Source organism: Schistocerca nitens, chromosome 2 (genome assembly GCF_023898315.1).
Source record: "Schistocerca nitens isolate TAMUIC-IGC-003100 chromosome 2, iqSchNite1.1, whole genome shotgun sequence".
Classification (NCBI taxonomy): Eukaryota; Metazoa; Arthropoda; class Insecta; order Orthoptera; family Acrididae; genus Schistocerca; species Schistocerca nitens.
The window spans coordinates 733,916,120-733,943,284 of NC_064615.1; the positions used below are offsets into that span (position 1 = coordinate 733,916,120).

At 42.0% G+C, this 27,165-nt stretch overlaps 1 protein-coding gene across 1 annotated transcript in view; it reads left to right on the top strand.

Annotated features, from left to right (window-relative positions):
* The window catches only part of LOC126236939 (esterase FE4-like), an 81,568-nt gene that overhangs the window by 45,746 nt on the left and 8,657 nt on the right, over window positions 1-27,165 (top strand). Inside the window, exons 8-10 of the mRNA XM_049946630.1 lie at window positions 2,897-3,078; window positions 13,627-13,759; window positions 25,240-25,363. Of these exons, the coding sequence (XP_049802587.1) occupies window positions 2,897-3,078; window positions 13,627-13,759; window positions 25,240-25,363 (439 nt within the window). The remainder of the gene's footprint in view (window positions 1-2,896; window positions 3,079-13,626; window positions 13,760-25,239; window positions 25,364-27,165) is intronic.

The following is a 27,165-nucleotide window of genomic DNA, read 5'->3' on the forward strand; positions in this document are numbered from 1 at the left end:
CATTCTAATTGGTTCTCACAACACCCTGCAAAAGTAGTTGCATTTTAGAGCCTGACATTTTTCTCTCCATGACAATACATTACAATTAAAAACTGACAATCTAGCATTTTGGAACTGATTTGTGAAAAACTGAAAACAAGTCGCTGAAACTGACTCGCACAGGGATTTTAAGATAAATTTTGGGTCAACGGAAGTGTCCGATTCCACCTGTCTGCTTTGACCCATGGCGTAAGAGTCTTATGGTGTGTGACGTCATTAAGTCGCGAAGTTTATGAGTTTGTTGTGTTTGTAGATGTCGTCTTCTTGTGTTTGATGGCGCCGTGTGTGTGTGTGTGTGTGTGTGTGTGTGTGTTTGGTTTTCGTAGTTGTAAGTGTTGGTTTTTTCGTATCAATAGGTATGGTTGAACTATGTAGGTCAAGGTAAACGACCTATTCTGATTTTCGTAGTTTTATGTGTAGGTGTTGGTGTTTTCGTGTCTTCAGCTGTGATCAAGGGAAATGTCCGATTTCAATTTCCGTTGTTTTTGCTGTAGGCGTTGGTGTTTTGGTATCTTCAACTGCGGATGACCTATATAGGTCAAGGTATATGTCCAGTTCCCGTTGATTTTGTAATTTTTTTTGTTAGTCATTTTCTCTGTTTTTTTTACTGTTGTTTTTAGCTTGTCCCCTCCCTAAAACCCCATTTTCCCGCGGTTGTCCCGGCAGTTTGATTGTATTTCAGAAGGGAGATGTTATTGTCTTATTTATATGTATTTTCGTGTTTGTTGCCGTGTGTACGTAGTGACATCACTGGCGCTGTATTTGAGACGCTTAGAATAGCCATTCCCGCAATATTGATGACTTCATGTGTCAAAGCAGACGAGTGGACTGACACTTGCGTATTCCCCACATTTTTTGCATAAATAATAATAAAGGCACAGAAATATATGTGACAGTTTCACGAACGTTGATGTACATGAATAACACTCCACAAGATGCTATGGAATAAATAACTTAATACATGAAGACAGAAAATAAGTCGTTCCTATTCCTTTAGAAAGTTAGTGCTGCAAGCATCAGTTACGAACAAGTTATGGTGAAATTGCTATTCAGGAATGTTATGGAACAGCTGCTTTTATGAAGTGTCACCATTTCCAAAATTTGGCGTAGTCACAGGTTCAAACTTCTGTATCTGCAGTTGAGACTACAAAATACAAAATTACACTAGTAACTGTTAAAATATGTCTATGTCCTGATGTTAATGTAAACCATGTTGAATTGTACTATGTAAATAGTTTTTGTCTGTCGACATGTAAACCTTCTACACAAGTTATTTTTGCTTAAGTATTCTCCTGTTTCACGGATCATGCATATGATTGCTTGCTATGATGTGGAAATTATAGCTTCCTCACCTACATATTTAATAATTCATTCAATATACAATATATTTTCCTAGTATAAGTATTTGTTAACAATGAATAGTAATGCATTGTTATATGAACTTTTCATATTTAATATCATCCCCTTACTGAGAGATAATGAAAACAAGGGTACTATTTTACAAGTAAATTCAAGCAGCTTTCACACAGAAACGTGTATTCTTTGCATTTTTTAAATTATAAAAAAGTTTATACCCAAACAGTGCACCACAATAACCAAATGTGGATGCGACTAGAATACATAGCTACAAGAGTTTGGCCAAGGTTTTCACCTTTACTGATAAAAAAGCAACTCCTAGTAATTTGAGTCTTTCAAGCAAACCCAAGTCATGTAAACATTAAGCATTACTTGGTTTTCAGATGCTGGGCTGGAAACAAAATAACTTTTTGAGTTTCATAAAACTAAAGCTTACAACAATTTCGAGCAATAACATTAACATAGAGGTTCAAGATTACTAATAACTTTTTGGAGCATTAGGTGCAAAAGTATTTATTGCACATAAGTGTGTTATCAGAATAATAGCTGGAACCCCACCAAAGATCTCCTTGCAGACAATTACTTAAGGAATACATACGAGGGTCACTCCAAAAGAAATGCACACCATCCTTGTAAAAACACAGTCTTCATTCCGCATGTGTGAAAGCCCCACAGTGTGTAGATACATCCTTCCCGCTTGTTTTCAAACTTAGTTCGACCTGTTCCCGTGAGTGGCGCCGTCACAGCATGTCTTCAAGATGGCTGCTAGATTTGGCGTTCGTCAAAAGCAACGGGCTGTCACAGAATTCCTATGCTGTGAAAACGAGATAGTGGGAACCATCCACCAGAGGTTGAAAAAGGTGTGTGGAGATGCTGCTGTCGATAAAAAGACGAGTGCTAAGGATTTGAAATAAACTAGTTTGTTTTATATAGACTTCGAATGAAAATACTGAGTATTATGAAGAAACATTTCTGATGATGTTGTGATATCACTACACTGAGGTCAGCAACGTTTCTTCATAATACTCAAATAGATGAGGATCAATATTCTACAGTGCCCAATCCATGACACTGGAAAAATGAAGCACGCTCATATGGAATTAAACGTTTCCGGTACCTTTATCATATCTGAATGTTAATTCACGACGAAGATGATGGTAGAAACCAATGTGAGTACTCTATAAAAACTTTACGAGTACCTGAAACCTGTTGTATCTTCTTATTGTTATCCTGCTTACTACAAAGCAAGTCAATGAGATACAATAGGTACACAGTCGAACATTGGCTGTAGGTCCATAAATAATGGATAATAGAGAATACTGGCAATGTCTAATTTTCCCTTAAATGCTGAAGTGTTTAACAAGAACAAAATAACTAAAACTCACTATTAAAAGTGAATCTATTGTACGGATGGTACCCATAAGATCCACCATTTGAATTTTATTAGTTAACATTACTATCTGGATTATTTTCTAAAATGTTCACTATTTTCTGACGACAGCTGGAGGACAATTATCAACAGAAGCAGCAATAAAGAATCTCAACGACAACTTCGATAAAATCGTCGGGAACGATCTACGACTTCAGACAAAGGAGGAACAACAGGAAGGTGCTGAATCAATCAAAAAATGGTACTACAACGGCTGCGACATCACGCTGAAGGACAACTACACCACCGCTCTGGTATGTAACGACTGCCTGTAATGTGGAAGAACACACTGAAGTTGCTGCTAAAGCGTGCCTTCACTGTCATTTTCTCGAATCACTGTTCCATTGCCAAGTACTGGCGATTCCAGTGTACCTTCTTTCTTCACAGAAATATTCGTGACGTGAATGTCCTTTTTAATCGTTTAACTAAAGATGGAAACATCAGGACCATTCGTTACCAATACCTTTCCGATATCTACACTCCTGGAAATGGAAAAAAGAACACATTGACACCGGTGTGTCAGACCCACCATACTTGCTCCGGACACTGCGAGAGGGCTGTACAAGCAATGATCACACGCACGGCACAGCGGACACACCAGGAACCGCGGTGTTGGCCGTCGAATGGCGCTAGCTGCGCAGCATTTGTGCACCGCCGCCGTCAGTGTCAGCCAGTTTGCCGTGGCATACGGAGCTCCATCGCAGTCTTTAACACTGGTAGCATGCCGCGACAGCGTGGACGTGAACTGTATGTGCAGTTGACGGACTTTGGGCAAGGGCGTATAGTGGGCATGCGGGAGGCTGGGTGGACGTACCGCCGAATTGCTCAACACGTGGGGCGTGAGGTCTCCACAGTACATCGATGTTGTCGCCAGTGGTCGGCGGAAGGTGCACGTGCCCGTCGACCTGGGACCAGACCGCAGCGACGCGCGGATGCACGCCAAGACCGTAGGATCCTACGCAGTGCCGTAGGGGACCGCACCGCCACTTCCCAGCAAATTAGGGACACTGTTGCTCCTGGGGTATCGGCGAGGACCATTCGCAACCGTCTCCATGAAGCTGGGCTACGGTCCCGCACACCGTTAGGCCGTCTTCCGCTCACGCCCCAACATCGTGCAGCCCGCCTCCAGTGGTGTCGCGACAGGCGTGAATGGAGGGACGAATGGAGACGTGTCGTCTTCAGCGATGAGAGTCGCTTCTGCCTTGGTGCCAATGATGGTCGTATGCGTGTTTGGCGCCGTGCAGGTGAGCGCCACAATCAGGACTGCATACGACCGAGGCACACAGGGCCAACACCCGGCATCATGGTGTGGGGAGCGATCTCCTACACTGGCCGTACACCACTGGTGATCGTCGAGGGGACACTGAATAGTGCACGGTACATCCAAACCGTCATCGAACCCATCGTTCTACCATTCCTAGACCGGCAAGGGAACTTGCTGTTCCAACAGGACAATGCACGTCCGCATGTATCCCGTGCCAGCCAACGTGCTCTAGAAGGTGTAAGTCAACTACCCTGGCCAGCAAGATCTCCGGATCTGTCCCCCATTGAGCATGTTTGGGACTGGATGAAGCGTCGTCTCACGCGGTCTGCACGTCCAGCACGAACGCTGGTCCAACTGAGGCGCCAGGTGGAAATGGCATGGCAAGCCGTTCCACAGGACTACATCCAGCATCTCTACGATCGTCTCCATGGGAGAATAGCAGCCTGCATTGCTGCGAAAGGTGGATATACACTGTACTAGTGCCGACATTGTGCATGCTCTGTTGCCTGTGTCTATGTGCCTGTGGTTCTGTCAGTGTGATCATGTGATGTATCTGACCCCAGGAATGTGTCAATAAAGTTTCCCCTTCCTGGGACAATGAATTCACGGTGTTCTTATTTCAATTTCCAGGAGTGTATATTCTGCAAATCAGTAAGAAGTGTGAGGACGAGGTGATGTTTTATTGATCCATACGTTACACCTTATTGAGTCATGGATCGAGAGTGGAGGCAGCGACTGCTTGTACTCCTCAGTATTGACCACTATTATTCTAATTTTGTCTTCACGATCACCATAATATCGGTATACACAAGGCTAACATCCGATTCTAAGATTTGTCTCAATATATTTGTGAGTCATTTACTGCGTATTTTACGAGTGTGACAACTACAATATTTCAGATTTCTGCTACACTTTCTCGCTTATGAAACAACGAGCTGATGATCGAGAACTTAACATTGCAGCGTGTCAGCAATAGTGAATAATTCAATGATTATAAAGAATCCGCCTCGACTGAAAATGTAAACAGGATGTTGACCTAGGTTTCGGCGCGGGTAACCATGCCTTCTTCACCACCTGATGATTCACGCCCCATTTCTTTGTTCACACTCGGTATCTCTGATATGGGTCCCATACGCTTTAGCAGTATCCTAGTATGAATCACACAAATCTCTTGTATGCAGACTCTTTCGTATACAAACTGGTACCATAATGTCGTAACATGTTCTTCACTTAACCTCCAACTGAGCCCTGAATGTTCCCTATGAATATACACTGCACCACTCTTTTGTTTGTATAGCTGGCTCTACATGTGACACTAATCGTGTAGTCAAAAGCTATTCAGTTTATAGCACACTAAGTTTTATTTCGGTCACATTCGCACTAAACAAAAATACAGAAAAATGGTTTTACAGGTCGTCTTGAGTAACAAATTGAGAACAGAAAACGATCTTCGGAAGCATAGAATGTATAGAGGCAAGAACCTGCCGCTAGACCACCATTCAGTAGCAAATGAGTGTTTCTGCGCTGACAGACTGCGTATGGAACTTAGCGCAATGAGCGCCACAACTTCCAGGGTGTTAGATCACGTGGAACAGATCCCAATAGTAATTAACTGGCCACTGAGTGAAACTCACGAAAATCGTAACACAGAATATTATTGTACCGGAAAGCATTCCCCAACGTGTTTCTAAGCGATTTTGAGATTGCTATTGTGTAAAATAAATTATAAAATCGGAAAACATAAAACAAATATTGAAATTCCTTTTTTATTGTTTCTGCAAAACTGGATGTGACTTCGCTAGTAGTATTAGACATTAACATCCCATTTGAAACTGCCTGATAAGGATTCCCTCTCACAAAGAATCCCTTGAGTGTGAGGTCGCAAAACAATCTTTAGTGAAGGTCATTTGTGTGGGGTCTTGCCCACTCGTTGCCTATAGGGTGCGTAAAGGACGTTGCGTTCTCGGAATGCTATACAACAGTTCAAACAAGTAACATTAGTAATTTTACTTCTAGAAGGCAAATTGACAATAGTTAACATTAATTACAGCAAATGTCGGTAGCTAGAGGCGACATGAAAACAGTAAAGTTCTTGCTATACACAAAGTCCAAGTAGGCACTTGATACGGACCACGACAATCTGATAACGTAGCACTATTGTCCGTTGCAGACTGGGCCGATCTGAGCGGCCGACGCTAGCAGGAGCGCGTTTATATTCACTTCTTCCAGGTTTCGCTCTTGGCGCGGCGCGGTTCAATTCCACGCACTATCGGCCGACGTTTCCTCACCGCTTCCTCTGCTCTTGCGTCCCGCATCTTCGTTGCGGCGCTTGTGGCTACGCCAGAACAATTTGAAAGTGTTGTGATAATATTTATGACAGGAAACAATATTGGCTGCTAGTGATTCGCCATGTGCATCAGGCGCACCACGGAAAATGAGTGTCCGGGAGGAGCAAAGGTCAATCATCTATGGGGTGTTTGTAGTAAACTTCATAAAACAGACGTCTACAACATTCAATAAATGTTCAAAACAAGCTGTCAACTTGCAGCATGAACACCGAATGAAAAATGACGCGTCAGAGTGATCATAGAGGTTCGCACCATCACAATCGAAAGCGAACCCTTGGGAGCTACAAAGTGTACAAGATGTTCAGCTACGTATTCACTCTTAAAGAACCCATATAGAATCTTATTAGCGTAACGGGGTGATGAGAACTGATAGAATGTGATGGCATGCAACCGAAAGGGAGACACTCTGTCCTGTAGTTCATCTTGAAACTGGCTGTCCTTTAAGGCGTAGCTGCAGACACAGTGATAATATGTTTTATATGCACGGAAAAAACAATCCGTAGGCTGAATCTATCCAGTGGTTCCAAATGGTATAAATATGCAATGTTACACACTTTTCAGGAGACAGTTTTCACTAAATGAGTACGATTTTTCTACGCAGACCAGGGATCAAGTAAAATCAAGTTATTTGGACCATCTATTGGGCAAAATCAGTGCCCCTTCATAGTTTTAGTTCTTTTACGCTCTATTTCCCACTATTGATTGCTATGACATAAATATTCCCTACTGCCCAAGAATACGCACACGAAAAGGAATCGTAGGGGGCAGAGAACCTACAACTTTCCAGCTAATTTACCATCCAGATCAACAGTCGGCACAATTGTATATGTATGCTTTAAGGCGTTGACGTTATTTGATGCTGATGCAGCTCTTTTGGTATCTCTAATTTCCAGGGTTCCTTTCATATGACTTTCCTCTTCAAATCCTGATTGCTCGGTGTTGAAGAAAATTCCTTACTGAAAGATGGGATAGGTTTCTTTATCTCGTCTAAAAATTTTCGGGAAGATTTCGCAATTTGTTGAGAATCGTCAATTTGACGCCTTGTTTGAAATATCGTTATCTTACGTCTTCTGTAGCATTGTTTGAAGTTACTCAACCATCCACTGCTTCCCTTTAAATAACTGGAATCTATGTGCGTAACGTAGTGGGTGACTAATTGACATTCTGCCGAGCATCCTTGAAACTCTGTCATCGGTTTTTGTAACAAGTGAACGTTATTCTCCGTCGAAAATCCATAGTTTTTCTTATCCATTACACTGTCAAATTGCTGTGGATTTGTTCGAAATATATGCACAGCTTTTCTTATACACTACACGATCGTATTGCTACGGAGTTATTCGAAATCTTTTCTCTCTCTTTCTTTACATTTTTTGTATTATGCTGCGGATGATCTTCCACGTACGTAATTATGTTCAGTACCAGCTATTGGACAACGATTGTTCTTTAGTATGCTTCACTGGAGACGGGATTTGTGGCTACCTGTCGGCTCGACACCTGTTTCAATATCACTTTCACCTGTTAAGCGCGTATCGTCATTATTGTGCTCCTCATGTACATCGTCCATAAAGTTGATCATATACGACTCCACACATTCCACTGACTCACCTTTCAGAAATGTTAATATTCCACCTGCCACTTCTTCCTCACTCTGCGAAATTCCTTGTATTCGTTTCAGATGAAATATCATTTTCGGCAACTATTGTTGTAGATGTAATACAATGTTTGCTTTGTTTATCATTAACATCGTTCAGCTTTGTATCAGTACCACTAGCATTGCAGCACTTGTGAGTTTCTCGTCGACTAAGCAGTTCAACTCATCTACGTAGCATCATGCTGTGCTCACAGTTCCATACCAGCAGTTCTGCCCCTGCTGTCATTAACAGCCAACATTGTGGGTGCATGGTGGACAATAGGTGGGGTTTCGAATTCCGTAAACATCATTGGCCTTTTGCGACCTAGCGCTCATGGGTTCCCTTGCTAGCGCTGACTGCGCTTGGGATTGCTTGTTCACCGACACACATACGTAACGCAACTGAAATTCTCTTGGCATGTGAAATGGTATACTACTGACTGAACTAGTTATGTAAGGTTGTCATGAGAAATAAGAACGAACCGAGGAAACAGCTGCTGTTCCGATACTCTCGAGGAAAACTTGTGTTCCGTGATCTGAAATAGTTACTAAGGCAAAGAAATCATTTACAGAGTCTTACAATTCGTACGACGTGAATATCACCAAACTAGTAAGTGAGGTGACGGCATAAAACTGTTTCCCTAGTTATTCTTACGCCAACGTTGGTGTAAATTCTCAAGCTTACTCAATACTATCATCTTGACATAACATTTATTTAATTACATTGAAGAAAAGAATGAGATAGAAATCAAGATCCGCGATCTTCTGTTAATTTAGAGATTATTGGATCCTGCAAATATTTTATACGGAACAATCAGATTAATTTTACAAGATTGACATTGTACTCTCAGTTCAATCACACAATGACCTGCTCCATAATATAGCTTTAGAAAACGTAAGATGAATAACGTTTTGATGAATGAAATACGGCTTCATAAAGACCAACACCAACCAGATAGAACACAAACAGAACGTTATCGGCCCCACACTGGTCGTTAACTGTCAGTTCCACTCTGCTGGCCATTCGTTAAGAATGCATAAGAAACCACACCCTCCCATGGTATCTCACCAGGACGTAAACTGAAGGAATAGATTGCCTTGCATTTTGGAGTCGGCTTGTAAAAATACGATGTAAGCTATTGTTAGTTATCGCTGTCCATAGTTGTCAGTGTCGTCTACTGGAGCCTCGTTCTAAAGCACGCCGTATCACACACGAGCAAAACACACGTTCATTCACAGCAGCCCAAAGGAAACAGCCATGAATCAGAACACTTTATTCTCCTTCAAAACCGACATTTCGCGTGTGGCGACTGCGCCCTCGATATTCATTGGACGAAGCCAAACTCGCCTCGAAGACCTCAGGCCGAGAAACAGGTGTAGCTGAATGCACCAGTGAATATGAGGTAGTCGATCAATGGGCACAGATATAACAGTAAAAACATTGCTCGCTAGAAACGCACATCGTAAACAATACATGGTAGACGGAAAATTGTAAAGGACACCCATAAATTTCTCTTAACACTTGCACCCATTTTTCCATCAATTCACTTTTTCTTGATTTCTATGCTACTTCATGAAAATTTTCTATCATTGAAGGAAACATATCTTTATTATACGCGTCTGACCAGGCACCTTCCTTTGTCCCAATTAAAAAATTTCCCTCAATTTGTCATAGTTTAAGTAGTACTTTGAACTACTCTCATCTTCTTAAGTCTCAGATCGGTGCTGTTGTTCCAACACTGTTAAGAGAGATTAGCTTTCTACTCAGTGCGTCCCCGCGTTCCGCCGAGCTCGTCCTCCTACTTCGATTCTGTTCCAAAAACCGAAATGACGGAGTCGTTAAAGTGTAGGCTTCGTGTCTGGACAGATCACGGTTCAAATATCGCTTCCCGTTCCCGTATAAATTTTCCGTTGTTATTCTATGTCGCTTAAGAAAAATACTGTGATTGTTCCCCTTGCAAGACGAGACCAGCAAACTTCCTTGAAAGTTATCGAAATAAATAAAAATATGTGAAAGTTATCGAAATAAATAAAAATATGAAAAATATGTGAAAGTTGTCGAAATAAATAAAAATATGTGAAAGTTGTCGAAATAAATAAAAACATGAAAAATATGTGAAAGTTATCGAAATAAATAAAAATATGTGACAGTTATCGAAATAAATAAAAATACGTGAAAGTTATCGAAATAAATAAAAATATAGACTGAAGTACTCATTTTCCGATGTTAAGCTCTGAGCTGAAATAATAAATGAACTGACGTGATGAATCTTGTACTGTCGTAATGTGAAAGCAAAGCTGCACTGAAGTAATAATTAATTGTTGAAATGAAAAGGGAATCTGATTGCAAGAATTTTTGACAGTATGAACAGCCTGAATAATTCACTTGGCCAATGAACATATGAAACTTCCCCTTTGAATGTAAAGAATGACTGTGCTGGTAAAACTTCTACGTTATGTGATTTTCAAACTTCAGAGTGAAACTGAACGTACTGAGACTGTTTCCTCCTTATTTATTCCGATAATTACTAAACTGATCACAATATTTTTAGGGCAACGCAATCTGACTTTCAATAATCCCTACAAGAGAATAGCCCTGACTAACAATAACCTATACCCTTCATGAATACTTACCTCAGAAAAATCTTCGTTACTCTAACTATTGCAATAAATCGAGCGCCAATACTGCCATCTAAATAAAAGATTCTAACTACTGAAGGCACGAACTACTGTTAGGCATATAGTTGGCAAATGAAAAAGTTTGATAGAGAACAAACAATGTATTTAACTTAATAGTGCTCAAAAGTCGTAATATATATATATATTTGCAGTTCAACAGATTTCCTTTTTCTGACGGACACACATCCAGATCGTCCGCTCATATTAACATCTCAGAACTCTGGTATCTCTCTCCCCACATCCACCACTGAAGGCGGCACACCTCCAACTGCCCAACGCTACGGTCTGTCCACATCCAAGCGCCCAATACACTCCCTGGCGAATAACTTCCAACAAGGAGTCCAACCAGGCACAGACTGCACACAGCTCAGTCAGAGATGTTAACAGAGAGCGCTACATGGCATTACCAACATAAAAAACTGAACAGCCTACTTACACATAGAGTAATTAGCTTTGCAAAATTTGATCACAAAAACTGTATCTGAATGACATAAGTTGGCCCCGATTGAATAAATAAAATAATCATAGTATTTTCTCCTTACCTCTGTTCTGCGTAAATCTGGATAACACGTTGCAGTACTGCTTTGTTCTGTGCGCCGCTATGCTAAAGCTGCAAATTACTGCACCCACACGGAGACCCTCGAGAGGTGCAATGAGTTCCCTGTTAATTGCAAATCGAACTATTTATCGAACATACTTGGTTGAATGATCCATTAAAAATAATTGTAACAGGTTGGTTTGTAAGAAAATGAAATATGCGCATAAATGACAAAACCAATTTTTTGTACACTGTGAAAAAGTGCTCAAGACGGTTTTTTAATTTAATGAAGTTCTTAACATCCCAAAAATGCACTTTCCTATCTTCATTATAACATTTATCTGATATTCTATAAGACTTCCTCCTTCACAAAAAATTCATTGATGTAGTAAAACTTTAAATTTCAAATATAATATTGCCATTGCTTCCTCACTCTAACACAGGTTAACATTGTCAGCTTGCCGGCTGGAGTGGCCGAGCGGTTCTAGGCGCTACAGTTGGAACCGCGCGACTGCTACGGTTGCAGGTTCGAATCCTGCCTCGGGCATGGATGTGTGTGATGTCCTTAGGTTAGTTAGGTTTACGTAGTTCTAAGTTCTACGGAACTGATGACCTCAGAAGTTAAGTCCCATAGTGCTCAGAGCCATTTGAACCCATAATCTGCTTTACTCTTGACTTCTCTCTCTACCAAAGCTAAACATTGCCTGCTTCCACTGCGCCCTCGCGCACATCAACTATACTAGAGACCAAAATTATATGTGACACCTATCATCCTGTCCTCTTTTTTTTTCCTTCAGGCACTCAGCTACCTCTCCAGAACCAGCTAAGTCTCGTGGGCTACGCGTCGATTTCTCCGATATCTGTCACGTGCAGATTCCCCGCCAATAACACCTTCTGACAAGCCGTAAGCAATTTCGTAATTTCACTTAGCTGGAGCTGTCTTCGCGCTTCGCTACCCACTTGCTCTCCCTACCCGAGCGCTGCGGAAACTTGTAGTGGAACTTGCCGTATTGGATCGTTCGGACTTTCCAAGCTTCCAGAAGCAGATAAGACGTCCCTAGCCTTGAGTAGTATCGGAATCAACATCACCTAGTAGATATGTGTTTACACGGTGCTTCGTGGGCTGGATGAAGCAGAACGAATAGCAGTTTGTTGTTACAAGGCTTTGGTGTAACATTAATGCTGTTACGTCACAGTGGCGCAAGTACGATTTTCCTCAGTAGCATTTACCCTCATGTCTCCACTCTCGTAAATGTTGCATCTACTTTTCTAACGGATTTATCCGTATATTACTCAACCATTATCCTTTCTTCCTGATAACTACCTTCTCAGTAGGGTATCGTACAGCTATTGCTGCTTCTCAGTGCAGACATCCATGGTATGATCGAGCTGTTCCTGCTCTAAAACTGGTTAATGTGCTGTAACCACCCCACAGATAAATAATATGTATAATAGCCTCCCAACAGTAAAAAATATAAGTATATAATTCATATTCAGCGTAACCTCCCACAGATAAATTCCGTAACCTTGGAACAATGAAATGTGACTAATCTCCTAATAAAAAAAATCTGACTCATACATAACTTTTCAGTAATTGACTGTGAATTTAAACTGGTAAATGTTGGACGTCAGCAGTGCTGCGTCATGGCCCTGAAAGATCATACTGAATAAATTGAAAATTCTTACATCAATGAAGTCGCCGGATAACGCATATATATCTGCTCTTATAATAATTTTTGTGGCAGAGCCCATTGCAATGCTGGCCGATAGATTTGTCATGTATAAAAGGAAACAACTGATTTTTCTTTACAATAATCGGGATGACCATGGGTTGGAGAAATTAGTAAATTCTTTAAATTGAGATGACTGTCAGAAGTTAATTTTTATAAAAAAAAGATTATTATTAAGAGATTTTTTTAAACATTTACATGGGACTTGATATACCAATACTACATATGCGCGAGGCTGCTTTTACCTTATATTATATCGCTCAGGCTCCGCCATCGCTCCCCACGACCGGCCCAGCCAACTTCATACACACGCCTGCTAGCTACAACTTACTGCTACTGCTGACAACACTGCTCTCTGGTCTGAGATTCTCTTATGGCTTACACGTCGCAGGCAGCGCGTGAGCAATCCATCGAAATTACATCTGCTCGAGTGCGCTAGCACCAAATTCCTTAATCATGGACCTCTTACAATGCGACTGCGCAGATTACATTTTACTGTATCTAGCTTCTGCTGTGTGTTCAAGGAACTACCCTCAAACAAGAAATTTTTGTCATGTTTCTAGTATTATGACGTACTCCGCAATTTTCCTGATACATTTTTTACGGTTTACAGTTCGATTCACATCTGTGCTTCGTGGAAGGGGTGGACGCCATTCTGAGGAGCATGTCCCGCTACTCCTCACATCCGGTCTACTACTATGTATTTTCGTTCGTCGGTCCTCTCAGTGCATATCCCGGTGGTCCAGGTAATAAAAAGCAATCACTAAAATAGTATAGTTAGCAAACTGTAGTATTTCACAAACTCTTCCTGATTTTTATGTGAAATTACATTTATAATCAATATCATACCATTGTTTTAGCTACAGTCTGCCAGGACAGTATATGTTTCGTCGTATCATACAACGTTCACTTGACAGTAGAGAAGGAACTGAGCTATGCAAGCAGACTTCAGCCCCGCGGCCAGCTTATTTCCTCTCGATTACATACATAAACACATACAGACATAGACATGTGAGAACTCTAATGGAACGTGCACAAACAATTGCATCCGGAAACTGACTTACTCAAATTGTTGTTTACGTCTTTGGAAAGATGAGCTCCTAACAGTACAGCTCGTTATAAGATTTGAATTTCGTGTAGGAGTCGGTCGTTGTGTAATATATCCTGTAAGTCGGTTAAGTTATGTTATTAAGATAAATTGTTATTTGTCCACTGACGGGATATACCCTGAAGAGCCAAAGAAACTGGAACACCTGCCTGATACCGTATAGGACATCCGCGAGCTCGGTGAAGTCTAAACAGCACGTTTCAAGGCATCCCACGTATGCTCGATAATGTTCATGTCTGTAGAGTTTGGTGGCCAGCGAACGTGTTTAAACATAGAAGAGTGTTCCTGTAGCAACTCTGTAGCATTTGTGGACATGTGAGGTGACACTTGTTGATGGCCCAGCACTGAAATCTGCAGAAATTTACGGAAGGTGGATGGGTGCACTTCCGTCGCGTTGAACGATTCTCTTCAGTCGTCGTTGGTACCGTTCTGTCAGGATCTTTTTGCGGCCACAGCGATGTCGGAGATCTGGTGTTTTACCGGGTTGCTGATATTCAAGGTACACTCGTGAAATGGTCGTACGGGAAAATCCCACTTCATCGCTACCTCAGAGATGCTGTGCTGAATCGTTCATGCGCCGACTATAACACTCAAATCTGGATAGCCTACCACTGTAGCAGCAGTAACCGATTTAGCAGCTGCGCCCATAGAGTAAATATCTCTGAAGTGAGCATTCACATGCGCAGAACAGATTTTGTGTTGTCAACATACAGTGCCGGCCTGCTCACGTGTTCTCGGGACGTCGTGTGTTTGTCCGTATAGCGCCCTGTATATTTACAATGTCACTACATCCCTAGTACAAACAGATTCTTTTCGTACGTATCGTGGATTATTTACATATGTTGCGCAGACATTTTAACAGTATCCATTTCATACCGGGAATAAACCAGCTACATAACTTTTAAGGGCAAGTGATTTGCATTCTGCTTCTTTGCGATAGGTGTCACAGTTCAGATGCACTCGATTTTTGGTAGTTTTCGGTATGATACGGCACTTTATAGCATTACAGAGTCAGACGTACATTTTTGCAGTGATAGTCTTGCAAAACGACTTGACAGTACGCTAGTACTTTTGCAAGTATCCGAAAAACACCGAATTTGCCACACATTAGCAATTATATCCCTGCTAATTCGTCCTTTCTTTCTGCTATTTCTGCGTATTTATTTTCTCGTTTTTGTGACCTAAAGCACAATTTTTCTTACTGGTGACGCTTTCAAGTATTTATTTAACGCATTTTAAGTACTTGCTCCCAGTTTATTAAATAAATAGTAGACTGAGTAAGAAGTAAGAAGGGGGGGAAAAGGCGATCGGAGAATAAATGTACTGTAAAGCAAATACAGTTGGTCATGTAACAGTCAACCCATATAACACCATTCAGGGAAGTGAAAAGTGACACAAATTAAAGAGTTTGGTGACATGTTTACTAATATTTTACGCTTCTTAATCAAATGGTGAAGAAAATAAATTGAAGGTAAAATACACCAAATAAGATGAATGTGTACTTTCATTACCTACCTTCAGTGACACACGTCCAAATTTTTCTCTGTCTAAACATTCCTCTTCAAAGTGTTTTGAAAATACTTTGGAATATTTTGTGGGGACAAAATTACTTCTCCTTATTTTCTGGAGTCACATCTTTACTCGTTGTTCATCCTTCGGGAAACTAAAATACACTCCTGGAAATGGAAAAAAGAACACATTGACATCGGTGTGTCAGACCCACCATACTTGCTCCGGACACTGCGAGAGGGCTGTACATGCAATGATCACACGCACGGCACAGCGGACACACCAGGAACCGCGGTGTTGGCCGTCGAATGGCGCTAGCTGCGCAGCATTTGTGCACCGCCGCCGTCAGTGTCAGCCAGTTTGCCGTGGCATACGGAGCTCCATCGCAGTCTTTAACACTGGTAGCATGCCGCGACAGCGTGGACGTGAACCGTATGTGCAGTTGACGGACTTTGAGCGAGGACGTATAGTGGGCATGCGGGAGGCCGGGTGGACGTACCGCCGAATTGCTCAACACGTGGGGCGTGAGGTCTCCACAGTACATCGATGTTGTCGCCAGTGGTCGGCGGAAGGTGCACGTGCCCGTCGACCTGGGACCAGACCGCAGCGACGCACGGATGCACGCCAAGACCGTAGGATCCTACGCAGTGCCGTAGGGGACCGCACCGCCACTTCCCAGCAAATTAGGGACACTGTTGCTCCTGGGGTATCGGCGAGGACCATTCGCAACCGTCTCCATGAAGCTGGGCTACGGTCCTGCACACCGTTAGGCCGTCTTCCGCTCACGCCCCAACATCGTGCAGCCCGCCTCCAGTGGTGTCGCGACAGGCGTGAATGGAGGGACGAATGGAGACGTGTCGTCTTCAGCGATGAGAGTCGCTTCTGCCTTGGTGCCAATGATGGTCGTATGCGTGTTTGGCGCCGTGCAGGTGAGCGCCACAATCAGGACTGCATACGACCGAGGCACACAGGGCCAACACCCGGCATCATGGTGTGGGGAGCGATCTCCTACACTGGCCGTACACCACTGGTGATCGTCGAGGGGACACTGAATAGTGCACGGTACATCCAAACCGTCATCGAACCCATCGTTCTACCATTCCTAGACCGGCAAGGGAACTTGCTGTTCCAACAGGACAATGCACGTCCGCATGTATCCCGTGCCACCCAACGTGCTCTAGAAGGTGTAAGTCAACTACCCTGGCCAGTAAGATCTCCGGATCTGTCCCCCATTGAGCATGTTTGGGACTGGATGAAGCGTCGTCTCACGCGGTCTGCACGTCCAGCACGAACGCTGGTCCAACTGAGGCGCCAGGTGGAAATGGCATGGCAAGCCGTTCCACAGGACTACATCCAGCATCTCTACGATCGTCTCCATGGGAGAATAGCAGCCTGCATTGCTGCGAAAGGTGGATATACACTGTACTAGTGCCGACATTGTGCATGCTCTGTTGCCTGTGTCTATGTGCCTGTGGTTCTGTCAGTGTGATCATGTGATGTATCTGACCCCAGGAATGTGTCAATAAAGTTTCCCCTTCCTGGGACAATGAATTCACGGTGTTCTTATTTCAATTTCCAGGAGTGTATAAATCACACATAATCATTCTCCGTGTCCTAGACACACTTAACATGGTCTCCTACTGTAACTTTATAGCAAACAAAAAGGTTGGACACACATATTATACGAAGACAATTACAGACTCTCACTCTATTGAATTTATCTGTCTCCCGTCTTTCAAATCTGTATATATAATCGACAAGTCACTGATACATGCATGGAGGATAGTATTTGCTGAAACAACTAACCATTCCCTTTCCTGTTCCACTAGCAAATTTACGAGAGGAAGCGATTGTTTGTAAGCTTTTGTACGAGCCGTAATATCTATTATATAGTCATAAAATCGTAGAAAAATAGGTCTACAGAATCAAGCTTTAATTATAACGCGTCTCGAAATTTTTAAACATTTACAGTGTCTCTTACTAATATGATAACTATAATTAGAGCTACATGGTATGTACCCATGAAAAGTTACTATCCCTCCTTCACATATTTTTCTTTGTATCCGTAGCAACAACAGTAATTCACCATCGCTATTACACTATTAACAAATGGTGAAAACACAACAAAAACTCTTGATATTATAAACTTCAAACTCTGCGGAAAGCACACACGCACAGCGAAGTCCCGAAAACACGTGACAATCCTGGTTTAATGTTAACAACATGCACAGAACGCAATGCTCACTCCAGAGATATTTACTCTATGGCTGCGCCAGACGGTTGTTGTCTTATGTACGCGTCGCCGACGGCAGCGCCGTATTCTGCTTGTTTACATATCTCTGTATTTGAAGACGCATGCCTGTACCAGTTCCTTTCGCGCTTCAGTGTATTACAGTAGCTGCGACGGGAGTGTAAGTGACTTAGAATACTTTTGCAATAAGATATGGCTGAATAAAATTTCCACTGTAGCTTATTCTGCGCGTTTTACCGGTTCTTTTTATATTGTGTTCAGAAGACAGGCACGGAATTCGCTGCTGCATAGTAATAAGATGGCTGCTGTGCGATCGAGTAAAACTGGAGTAGAATGCGACGAAATATATTCCACTGCACGGCAGGAAATTATCGGGCTTCGAAAGTAAGCAAATCAGATTAGAGGCTCTAAAATAAAAGACGTAATTAATTAAGTTATGGCACGCGGGCGGTGTATAGTCATCACATCACCGAACCTATGCTTCACAAAGGAGTAGTAAAGTTGAAATATAAACTGCGATCACACAAATAATCATGGATATAGGACAGATATGTGAAATAAATATAAGCTAACAATCCGTCAAAAATTATGGTAATCAGTAGAAATTAACTTAAGAGCAACAAGATGAGCATCTTACTTTTAAGACAGGAAAAGAAACAAAGGTGAGCCTTTCTTCTTTTTTTTTTTAAAAAAAAAAAGATGAATTAAATTGTGGGAAAGATATATAAGTGATGCCCCCACGAGGGAATCGATAAAAATATGTTATATGGTAGTTGTTGCAGTGATCCTATAACAAATAATTGAGTTAAAATAAGGACTTCTCTATTTGTACTCCACATCTCAAAGTACCGTGTTTGGGGGAGGGTATATGGTATACTACACCTTAGTCTTCCCCTACCAGTTTCGTGTTTTATTCGTCAATAGTATGCCGGAAGGAGTATTTTCGGTACTTTTCTGCACACACTCGATTCGTTCCCTCGGGGTCTCGTGGTAACGATACGAGTTCTCTGTTGGAGTAGATAATACGTTTCCTGTGCTGAAACATGGGACTTCAGAAGATCGCGGGGAAACTACTCAGCGATGCCCAAGGGACTTTTTCTGGCGTCTTTGGAGTCTGTCAAGATTTACCAGCATTAACAATAATAACTCATGACAAAACTCACGATTAATCTTTGAATCTTCCCATTCCTTACGTTAACACAACTTTGTGTCACAGTCTCACGAGCAGTAGTGAACAGTCAGCCGTACAATTCCGTTTGAGATAAATATTAAAAGAAAAAAAAAAGAAAAAGAAAAACAGTTTTATTTGTGTAAGATATGTGCCATTCACATAAACAAACTATGCAACTGCCTCTCATCATAGGGCCAATTATAGACCGCTATTCATATTTACCTACCCTTTAAACTAAACACCGTCCGAAAACGCCTCGGAAGGCCCAACAGCACACCGCTCACCCGGCCGTTGTCAGTTTTCGCGACCGCGGCCAGTAATTCCTCAGTCAAATAGCTTCTCACAAGGGCTGAGTGCACCAAAGTTGCCAACAGCGCTCGTCAGAGCGGCCGGTCACCCATCCAATTGCCAGCCAAATTCAACAGCGCTTAACCTCGATGATCTGACGGGAACCGTTATTACCATTGCTCCCAGGCCGTAGCCATACTTACCTACAGAGTATATAATATGATTAAAAGTACAACAGGTACTGAAAAAATACAAACACCAACACACCGAGCATGTCTCCACTTATTAAGCACACCTCATGCACGTTCAGTGTGAGTATTTAAAACGGTATTCTGCCTGTTGCCGCACAAGTAATGGTTCGTACAAATCACATCACTCACGCGTTAATTATTGTGGTGTTCTTTGTGAGACTCACAAAAATTGGTACTGTGAATTTAAGGCCTACTTCTTTACAAATATGACTTCATCACATAGTCACCGGCAGTTTGTGCGTAAGTGAAAATAAAGCTCGTCATTCTGAAAAAGTGCTGTTCCCTGTAGAAATTGACATTGAGCCCATTTGATAAAATCCACCAGACTGCCGGCCATGGCAATGGCAAATTTACTGGAAAAAGTTGTGTTTCTTGCATATCATCCAACTTCTCTGCTGACATTTTCATCTGGGATGTTCATCTTCCGTAAAAAATAATGTTGGTGTATTTGTCGTGCCACCCTTATACATCTACATCAACATCTACATCTGCATGGATACTCTGAAAATCGCATTTAAGTGCCTCGCAGACGGTTCATCGAACCATCTTCACAACTCTCTATTATTCCAGTCTCGTAAGGCGCGCGGAGACACGAACACATATATCTTCCCGTGCGAGTTCTGATTTCCCTTATTCTATTGTGATGATCGTTTCTTTCTATGTAGATCGACGTCTACATAATATTTGCGCATTAGGAGGACAAAGTTGATGACAGATATTTCGTGAGAGGATTCCCCCGAAACGAAAAACACCTTTGTTTTAGTGAGGTCCAGCCCAAATCCTGTATCATATCAGAGACACTGTTTCCCCTATTTCGCGATAATACAAAAAGTGCTGCCCTTCTTTAAACTTTTTTAATGTACTCTGTCAATCCTATCTGAAAAGGATCCCACACTGCACAGCAGTATTCTATTGGAGCTTCTTTCTAAAGTAGCCGGTAGTGAATTTCAACTACAGCGCAGAATGAACTGACAAGTAGCAAATTCACTGAACTGCAATCTACGAATGACAGTTATGTAGATAATTTATATGTAGTTGTTGTTGTTGTGGTCTTCAATCCGAAGACTGGCATGATGCAGCTCTCCGTGCTACTCTATCCTGTGTGAGCCTCTTCATCTCTGGATAACTGTTGCAACCTACAACCTTCTGAATCTGCTTACTGCATTCATCCCTTGGTCTCCCTCTACGATTTTTACCCCCCCCCCCCCCCCACACTTCCCTCTAATAGTAAATTGGTGATCCCTTGATGTCTCAGAGTGCGTCCTGTCAACCGATCCCTTCTATTGGTCAAGTTATGCCACAAAATTCTTGTCTCCCCATTTCTGTTCGTACTCTTATCTATCTAATCTTCAACATATTCCTGTAACATAAAATTTCGAAAGCTTTTATTCTCTTTTGGTCTAATCTCTTTATCTTCCATGTTTCACTTCCATACGTAGCTACACTCCAGGCAAGTATTTTCAGAAAAAACTTCCTAACACTCGAATCTATATTTGATGTTAACAAATTTCTCTTCTCAAGAAATGCTTTTTTGCGATTGCCAGCCTACATTTTATATCCTCTCTACTTCGGCCATCATAAATTAATTGGCTGCCCAAATAGCAAAACTCATCTACTGCTTTAAGTAGTAGTAGCAGTTCTACTTTAAGTAGTAGTTTTTATATAGAGATTTTATAGCACCGTCCGCTTTTGATGAGTCCTGCAACTAGATCACGTTGGGAACCACTAGTTACATTCATTATAGGCTGATAAGTACTGATTAGCCAAACCATTATGACCACCTGCTTAGTTGCCTGTTGCTTCACATTTGGAATCTTCATGGCATGGATCCTACAATTCCTTAGTAGGTCTCCGGAAGTATGGGGCATTAGATATCTAATCACAGATCACACAGTTTCCGTAAGTTGTAAGCCGCTGCTTCTTCGGTGCGATAGAGACGCTCGATAACGTCCCAGATTTATTCAATCCGATTCAGTTAAGCCGAGTTTGGGGGACAATGATTTGAATGTGAGTTCGATATCATGCTCTTCCATCCACTATAGCAGGTATAGCAGGATTTACGCCTTGTAACATGGGCAATTGTTCTGCTGGAAGATGCCACCCCCTTTGGGGAAGATATCAAGCATGAAGGTATGCAGGTGGTCCGTAATAAAGTTCACGAAATCCACAAAGCTGCCTTTGTGTCTTCGAATTCTACCACAGATCTCATGGGAGCCTAGCAGTCTCCGCTACGGCATAATACTGCCTGCCTCGTAGGAGAGCATGCCCCTAACAGCCGTTCGGTGGGTGATCGCGAATTCCGACGGGACCATCGACGTGATGTAACAAGGGACCTGATTCATCCAGCCAGGTGACACATTCCCTTTGATCCACTGTCGAATTTCGATGATCACTTTCCCACTACAGTCTTTGTTGTTGTGTCAACAAGGGAATCCATTGGGTTCGTGTGCTGCAGGACCTCATGTTCAAGAATTTGCGCTGAGCGGTGCACTCCGAAATACTTGAGGGTGCATCAGCATTGTATGCTGCCACCAGATCTATCCGAGATAGCCGCATGTCCTGTGCACATGGCGGAAATACCTGTGACCGCCAGATTCTGTGATGAGGTACTGACATCCAACACGTTGTCAACTATATCGGTTCCAAAAAAAAACATTTGTTCAAATCGGTCTAAGCACTATGGGACTTAACATCGGAGGTCATCAGTCCCCTAGAGTCAGAACTACGTAAACCTAACTAATCTAAGGACATCACATACATCCATGCCCGAGGCACGATTCGAACCTGCGACCGTAGCAGCCGCGTGGTTCCTGACTGTAGCGCCTAGAACCGCTCGGCCACCGCGGCCAGCTATGGGTTCCAATGCACTTAAAAACTTTCAGTGGATTCTCGCTGCTTTAGGATGTGAACAGCACTGTGTCATAATGATTTGCCTTTTATCACAGTCGCTTATGTCAGTGGATTTTCCCACTTGTGTCTCGTAACGTCGCTAGTTTACGTGACCATGCCCAAGAGCAGAGACAATGGTTGTCAATTAAGCCCTAAGAAGCACTTAAGTGTTAAACATAGACGACGCTTGTAAGTTCCCGCTATTATTAAATGCTCCAACCTATTACTATATGAAATGGCCACACCGGCCTAACAGCCTATAAGAAACACTGTTGCACACTGTAACGTCTAAAGATGGTATTTCAGATCACGAACTGTGAAAGCAGCCAGTTTCTATTTCTCTAATCAAAGCCTTACGCTCTGTTACACTTGGAAATACCAGCGAGAAACGAGACATCGACATATACGGGCAATGTAGAAAGGAAATCACTAAACACCGTCCAGAGGCACATACAGAAGCGTTTTACGAGTTCTTTTTAATGTAAAGGCTTAAGTCCATATAAGTCTTTTCCCTCACATTGTAATACCTATGAAGCTTAAACCCCTAATTACGCGTTTTACCCACACAAGGGACGCCAATTGTAATAATTATGAGAGGACTGTACTTCTTCAACATACTGTCTGATACATCCACGCACAGGGATGCCAAGCGCAATGTCCTTGAGGGTACAAGGGATGATAAGTGTAATAGTTTTGGCACTCAATGTTCAATGTCTATGAACAGTTTCATAACATATACCAACTGTAACCGTCAGATAACATTCGCTGGGTTTCTGAACGCAACATTTTCCACCAAAAGGATCTTCCAGGTGCAATGTGCACAGTGGATTCCTGAATACAGAATGTGCTCCCACATTTCCTGATAGAGTTTTCCTTCCCTCTCTTCTTCTAAAATGACTCGTAGACCGCGTTTCAATTGGTTTCTTCTTTGCTAGCCACGTTTCACTAACACGCATTCAGTAAACAGCGCATAAGAGTGGCAAATGGAATGTAACTTGAATGAGAACTGCGAGATATTAGGACGTAAACTAATTATGTTTCATCTACCAATTGCAAATTTAGAAAAACTACGCGGGGTGGTCAGTAAGTAATGCAACACTTTTTTTTTTTTGTCTCACGCAGTTTTGGTTAAAAAAATGCGGAATTTGTCGTGGGAATAGTGTAATATTCCCACTTCAGCCTCTAAAGTTTCATGAAGTTTCGTTAGGTGGGGGGCGCTATACGTAGCATTAAAAATGGTGACTGTAACGGAGGTGCGTTTCAAGCGGAGTGCTGTCATTGAGCTTCTTTCGCCGGAAATTCAGAGCATGACAGATATTCATAAGCGCTTGCAGAATGTCTACGGAGACATGGCAGTGAACAAAAGCACGGCGAGTAGTTGGTCGAGGCGCTTCTCATCATCATAAGGACACGCAAACCTGCGCGGCCTTCCGCGTACCGACCCGCCGCACACAGCTGTAACGCGTGCTATGTTGGAACGTGCGGACACTCTCATTCGAAGTGATCGATGGATCAAAGTCAGACACCGCGCTTCACAATTGAACGCCTCTGGTGGTAGTGCTGACACAATCTTCCACCAGCTGGAGTGCTTGAGGGCGTATGCCCACTGGTTTCCTCATCGCCTAACGGAAGAACATAAAGGGCAACGAAGGACCATCTGTGCGGAATGCTTGTGCATTGCGAGGCTGTTCGTGACAATTTTTTGTCGAACATCATCATGGGCGATGAAACATGGGTTCATCATTGGAACGTGAAAGAAAACGGCAATCCATGGATGGACGCCACACCACTTCTCCTCCGAAGAAAAAGTTCAAAGCCGCATCCTCAGCTGGCGACGGCCTTCTGGGACTCTGAAGGAGTCATTCTGTTTAATATCCTGCCTCAAGGTGAAACTATCAACTCTGAAGTATATTCTTCTACTCTCTGAAGATTGAAGGAGCGACTTGAGTCTGTCGCCACAAAAATGAACTCCTTTTCTCTATGACAACTCAAGACCTGACACAAGACTGCGCACCCTAGATGACGTAACAAAACTTCATTGGATTGTTCTAACTCATGCACCAAATATTCTGGCTGTTGCATCTTCCAACTTCCGTCTGTTTGGCTCAATAAAGGACGCACTCCACGGGAAACAGTACGTGAATGATAGGGATGTTACTGATGCAGCAAAACATTGGCTCCGATGTAGACGAGCAGTGAGGTACCGTACGGACATACGGGCCTTCACAATCAGGTGGCGTAAGGCCATCTCATTGAATGGGGATTATATTGAGAAATAGGATTTTGTAGCCAAAAGATATGATGTACCGAAAATCTAGAAAGAGAAGACAACTTGCTTCCATAAAACATGTGCTTCATTACATACTGAACGCCCCGTCGTACAAATGTCATAAATGATCTTCTTCAGTCACAATTGTGTGTTTTGTTGTCTGATTGATGTAAAATAGTGCGGGTTTTCGTCCATCAACAATTGATTTCTGTTTAATTTAATACTAGAGGAATTTTAAAATAAGAAAGGAAGACGTATCATTAATAAGCTAACGTACATTGTAAAAATAATCTGTAGTTATACTTCCGTATTTAATAAATGAAGACTTGACTTTCTAAGGTAATGCCACTAATAACCACAATACCTGTTCCATATCTTGAAAATTGCTGTGATCTATATTTCACTGGAAATATTGTTTTTAATTACTCTGTTGGTACAACAACATTATTGTGCACATACTCATAATAATTTTATTTCTTAATATCCTCAGGAGCAGCTCACGCCGACGATATACATTACATGTTTGCCTCAGCAACGTCTCTGGATCCTGACACAGATGGAGGTATTATTAGGGCTCAGATGATAGATACGTGGAGCAACTTCGCAAAATACGAGTAAGTAACTATCTTCGTAATTGCCGTAGCCACTTATTGAAGTGTCGATTACATTTAAAAATAATAGCTGAAGTGATTCTACATCGATTAAAAGAATGCTATTGTTGTATAGTTTCCTCGCCATGAAAAGTATTTCAAGAATTGCTTTACAACCTGACCAAAATGAGGAATAACGTTTGAAGTTACCATTTACCACGTAATATATCAAATGAAAAGCACAGAAATATCCGACTATCCAGTCCATCACATAATGAAACTATGAGGCAAAACGCCCGCGAACAACTGTTTGACAGACCTCATTCACGTAAACCATTTCATGCTGAACCTCCTCCAGCTAATGTTAATGTGTTTAAACTGTATGCTCGATATTTCAGCAACTGCTCCGACGTTGAAACATTTTCTCACAATAAAATGAGCTAAATTATCGCAAGGAAGGGCTTGCAATCGCAAACAGTTTGAAACATTCTGGGGATCGAAGAACCTAAAGCAAAATTGGTACTCTATGAGCTACACAAAACAAATTAAAAGTATCTCAGTTCATTTAAAGAGATATGCTTTAGACAATAGCGGTGGATAAGGACGTGGTGGACAATTTATATGAATGCGTCGTCATTTTGGAAGTTGCAACCTCCTATTTGGAATGATTCCATGACAGTGAGTGAACGCAGATACGTTAAATACTTTCATACAATTTTTCAGATACACTTAGTTCCAGCATTGAAAAATATTACACGACCCCGCAATTGATTACTGAATTTCTACCACGCTTTCTCTGGTCTTGTCATTGCGTGAATGCATTTTATGACGGGAAGGTAGACTAACCCTATAAGACTGTACATTTCCGCTGGTCGGTAATACAGGTATTGTGCTCGGCAAACACATGAATTCTCTTCTTTGAATTCAACTCTTTTGCAATATGCTAGATAGTAAGAGGTCAGCTAGAAATACTTGTTGATGGATGTAATGTCAAACTGGTCGATGGGTTTTGCACCAGTCCACCACAATTATTGGATTTATGTCACCACTTTTCTATTACACGACCCCGCAATTGATTACTGAATTTCTACCACGCTTTCTCTGGTCTTGTCATTGCGTGAATGCATTTTATGACGGGAAGGTAGACTAACCCTATAAGACTGTACATTTCCGCTGGTCGGTAATACAGGTATTGTGCTCGGCAAACACATGAATTCTCTTCTTTGAATTCAACTCTTTTGCAATATGCTAGATAGTAAGAGGTCAGCTAGAAATACTTGTTGATGGATGTAATGTCAAACTGGTCGATGGGTTTTGCACCAGTCCACCACAATTATTGGATTTATGTCACCACTTTTCTATTACACGACCCCGCAATTGATTACTGAATTTCTACCACGCTTTCTCTGGTCTTGTCATTGCGTGAATGCATTTTATGACGGGAAGGTAGACTAACCCTATAAGACTGTACATTTCCGCTGGTCGGTAATACAGGTATTGTGCTCGGCAAACACATGAATTCTCTTCTTTGAATTCAACTCTTTTGCAATATGCTAGATAGTAAGAGGTCAGCTAGAAATACTTGTTGATGGATGTAATGTCAAACTGGTCGATGGGTTTTGCACCAGTCCACCACAATTATTGGATTTATGTCACCACTTTTCTGTACCGACGAAGCAGTCTGTACCAGAACTGGCATCATCAGTCTGCATAATCGACATCTGTGGGCTACAGATACGGTTCGTGGTCAGAGGAATTTTCATTCGTCAGTGCCATCTACCATGGCAACGATACATTTCTGGACAAATGTACATAGGACCTCTTTC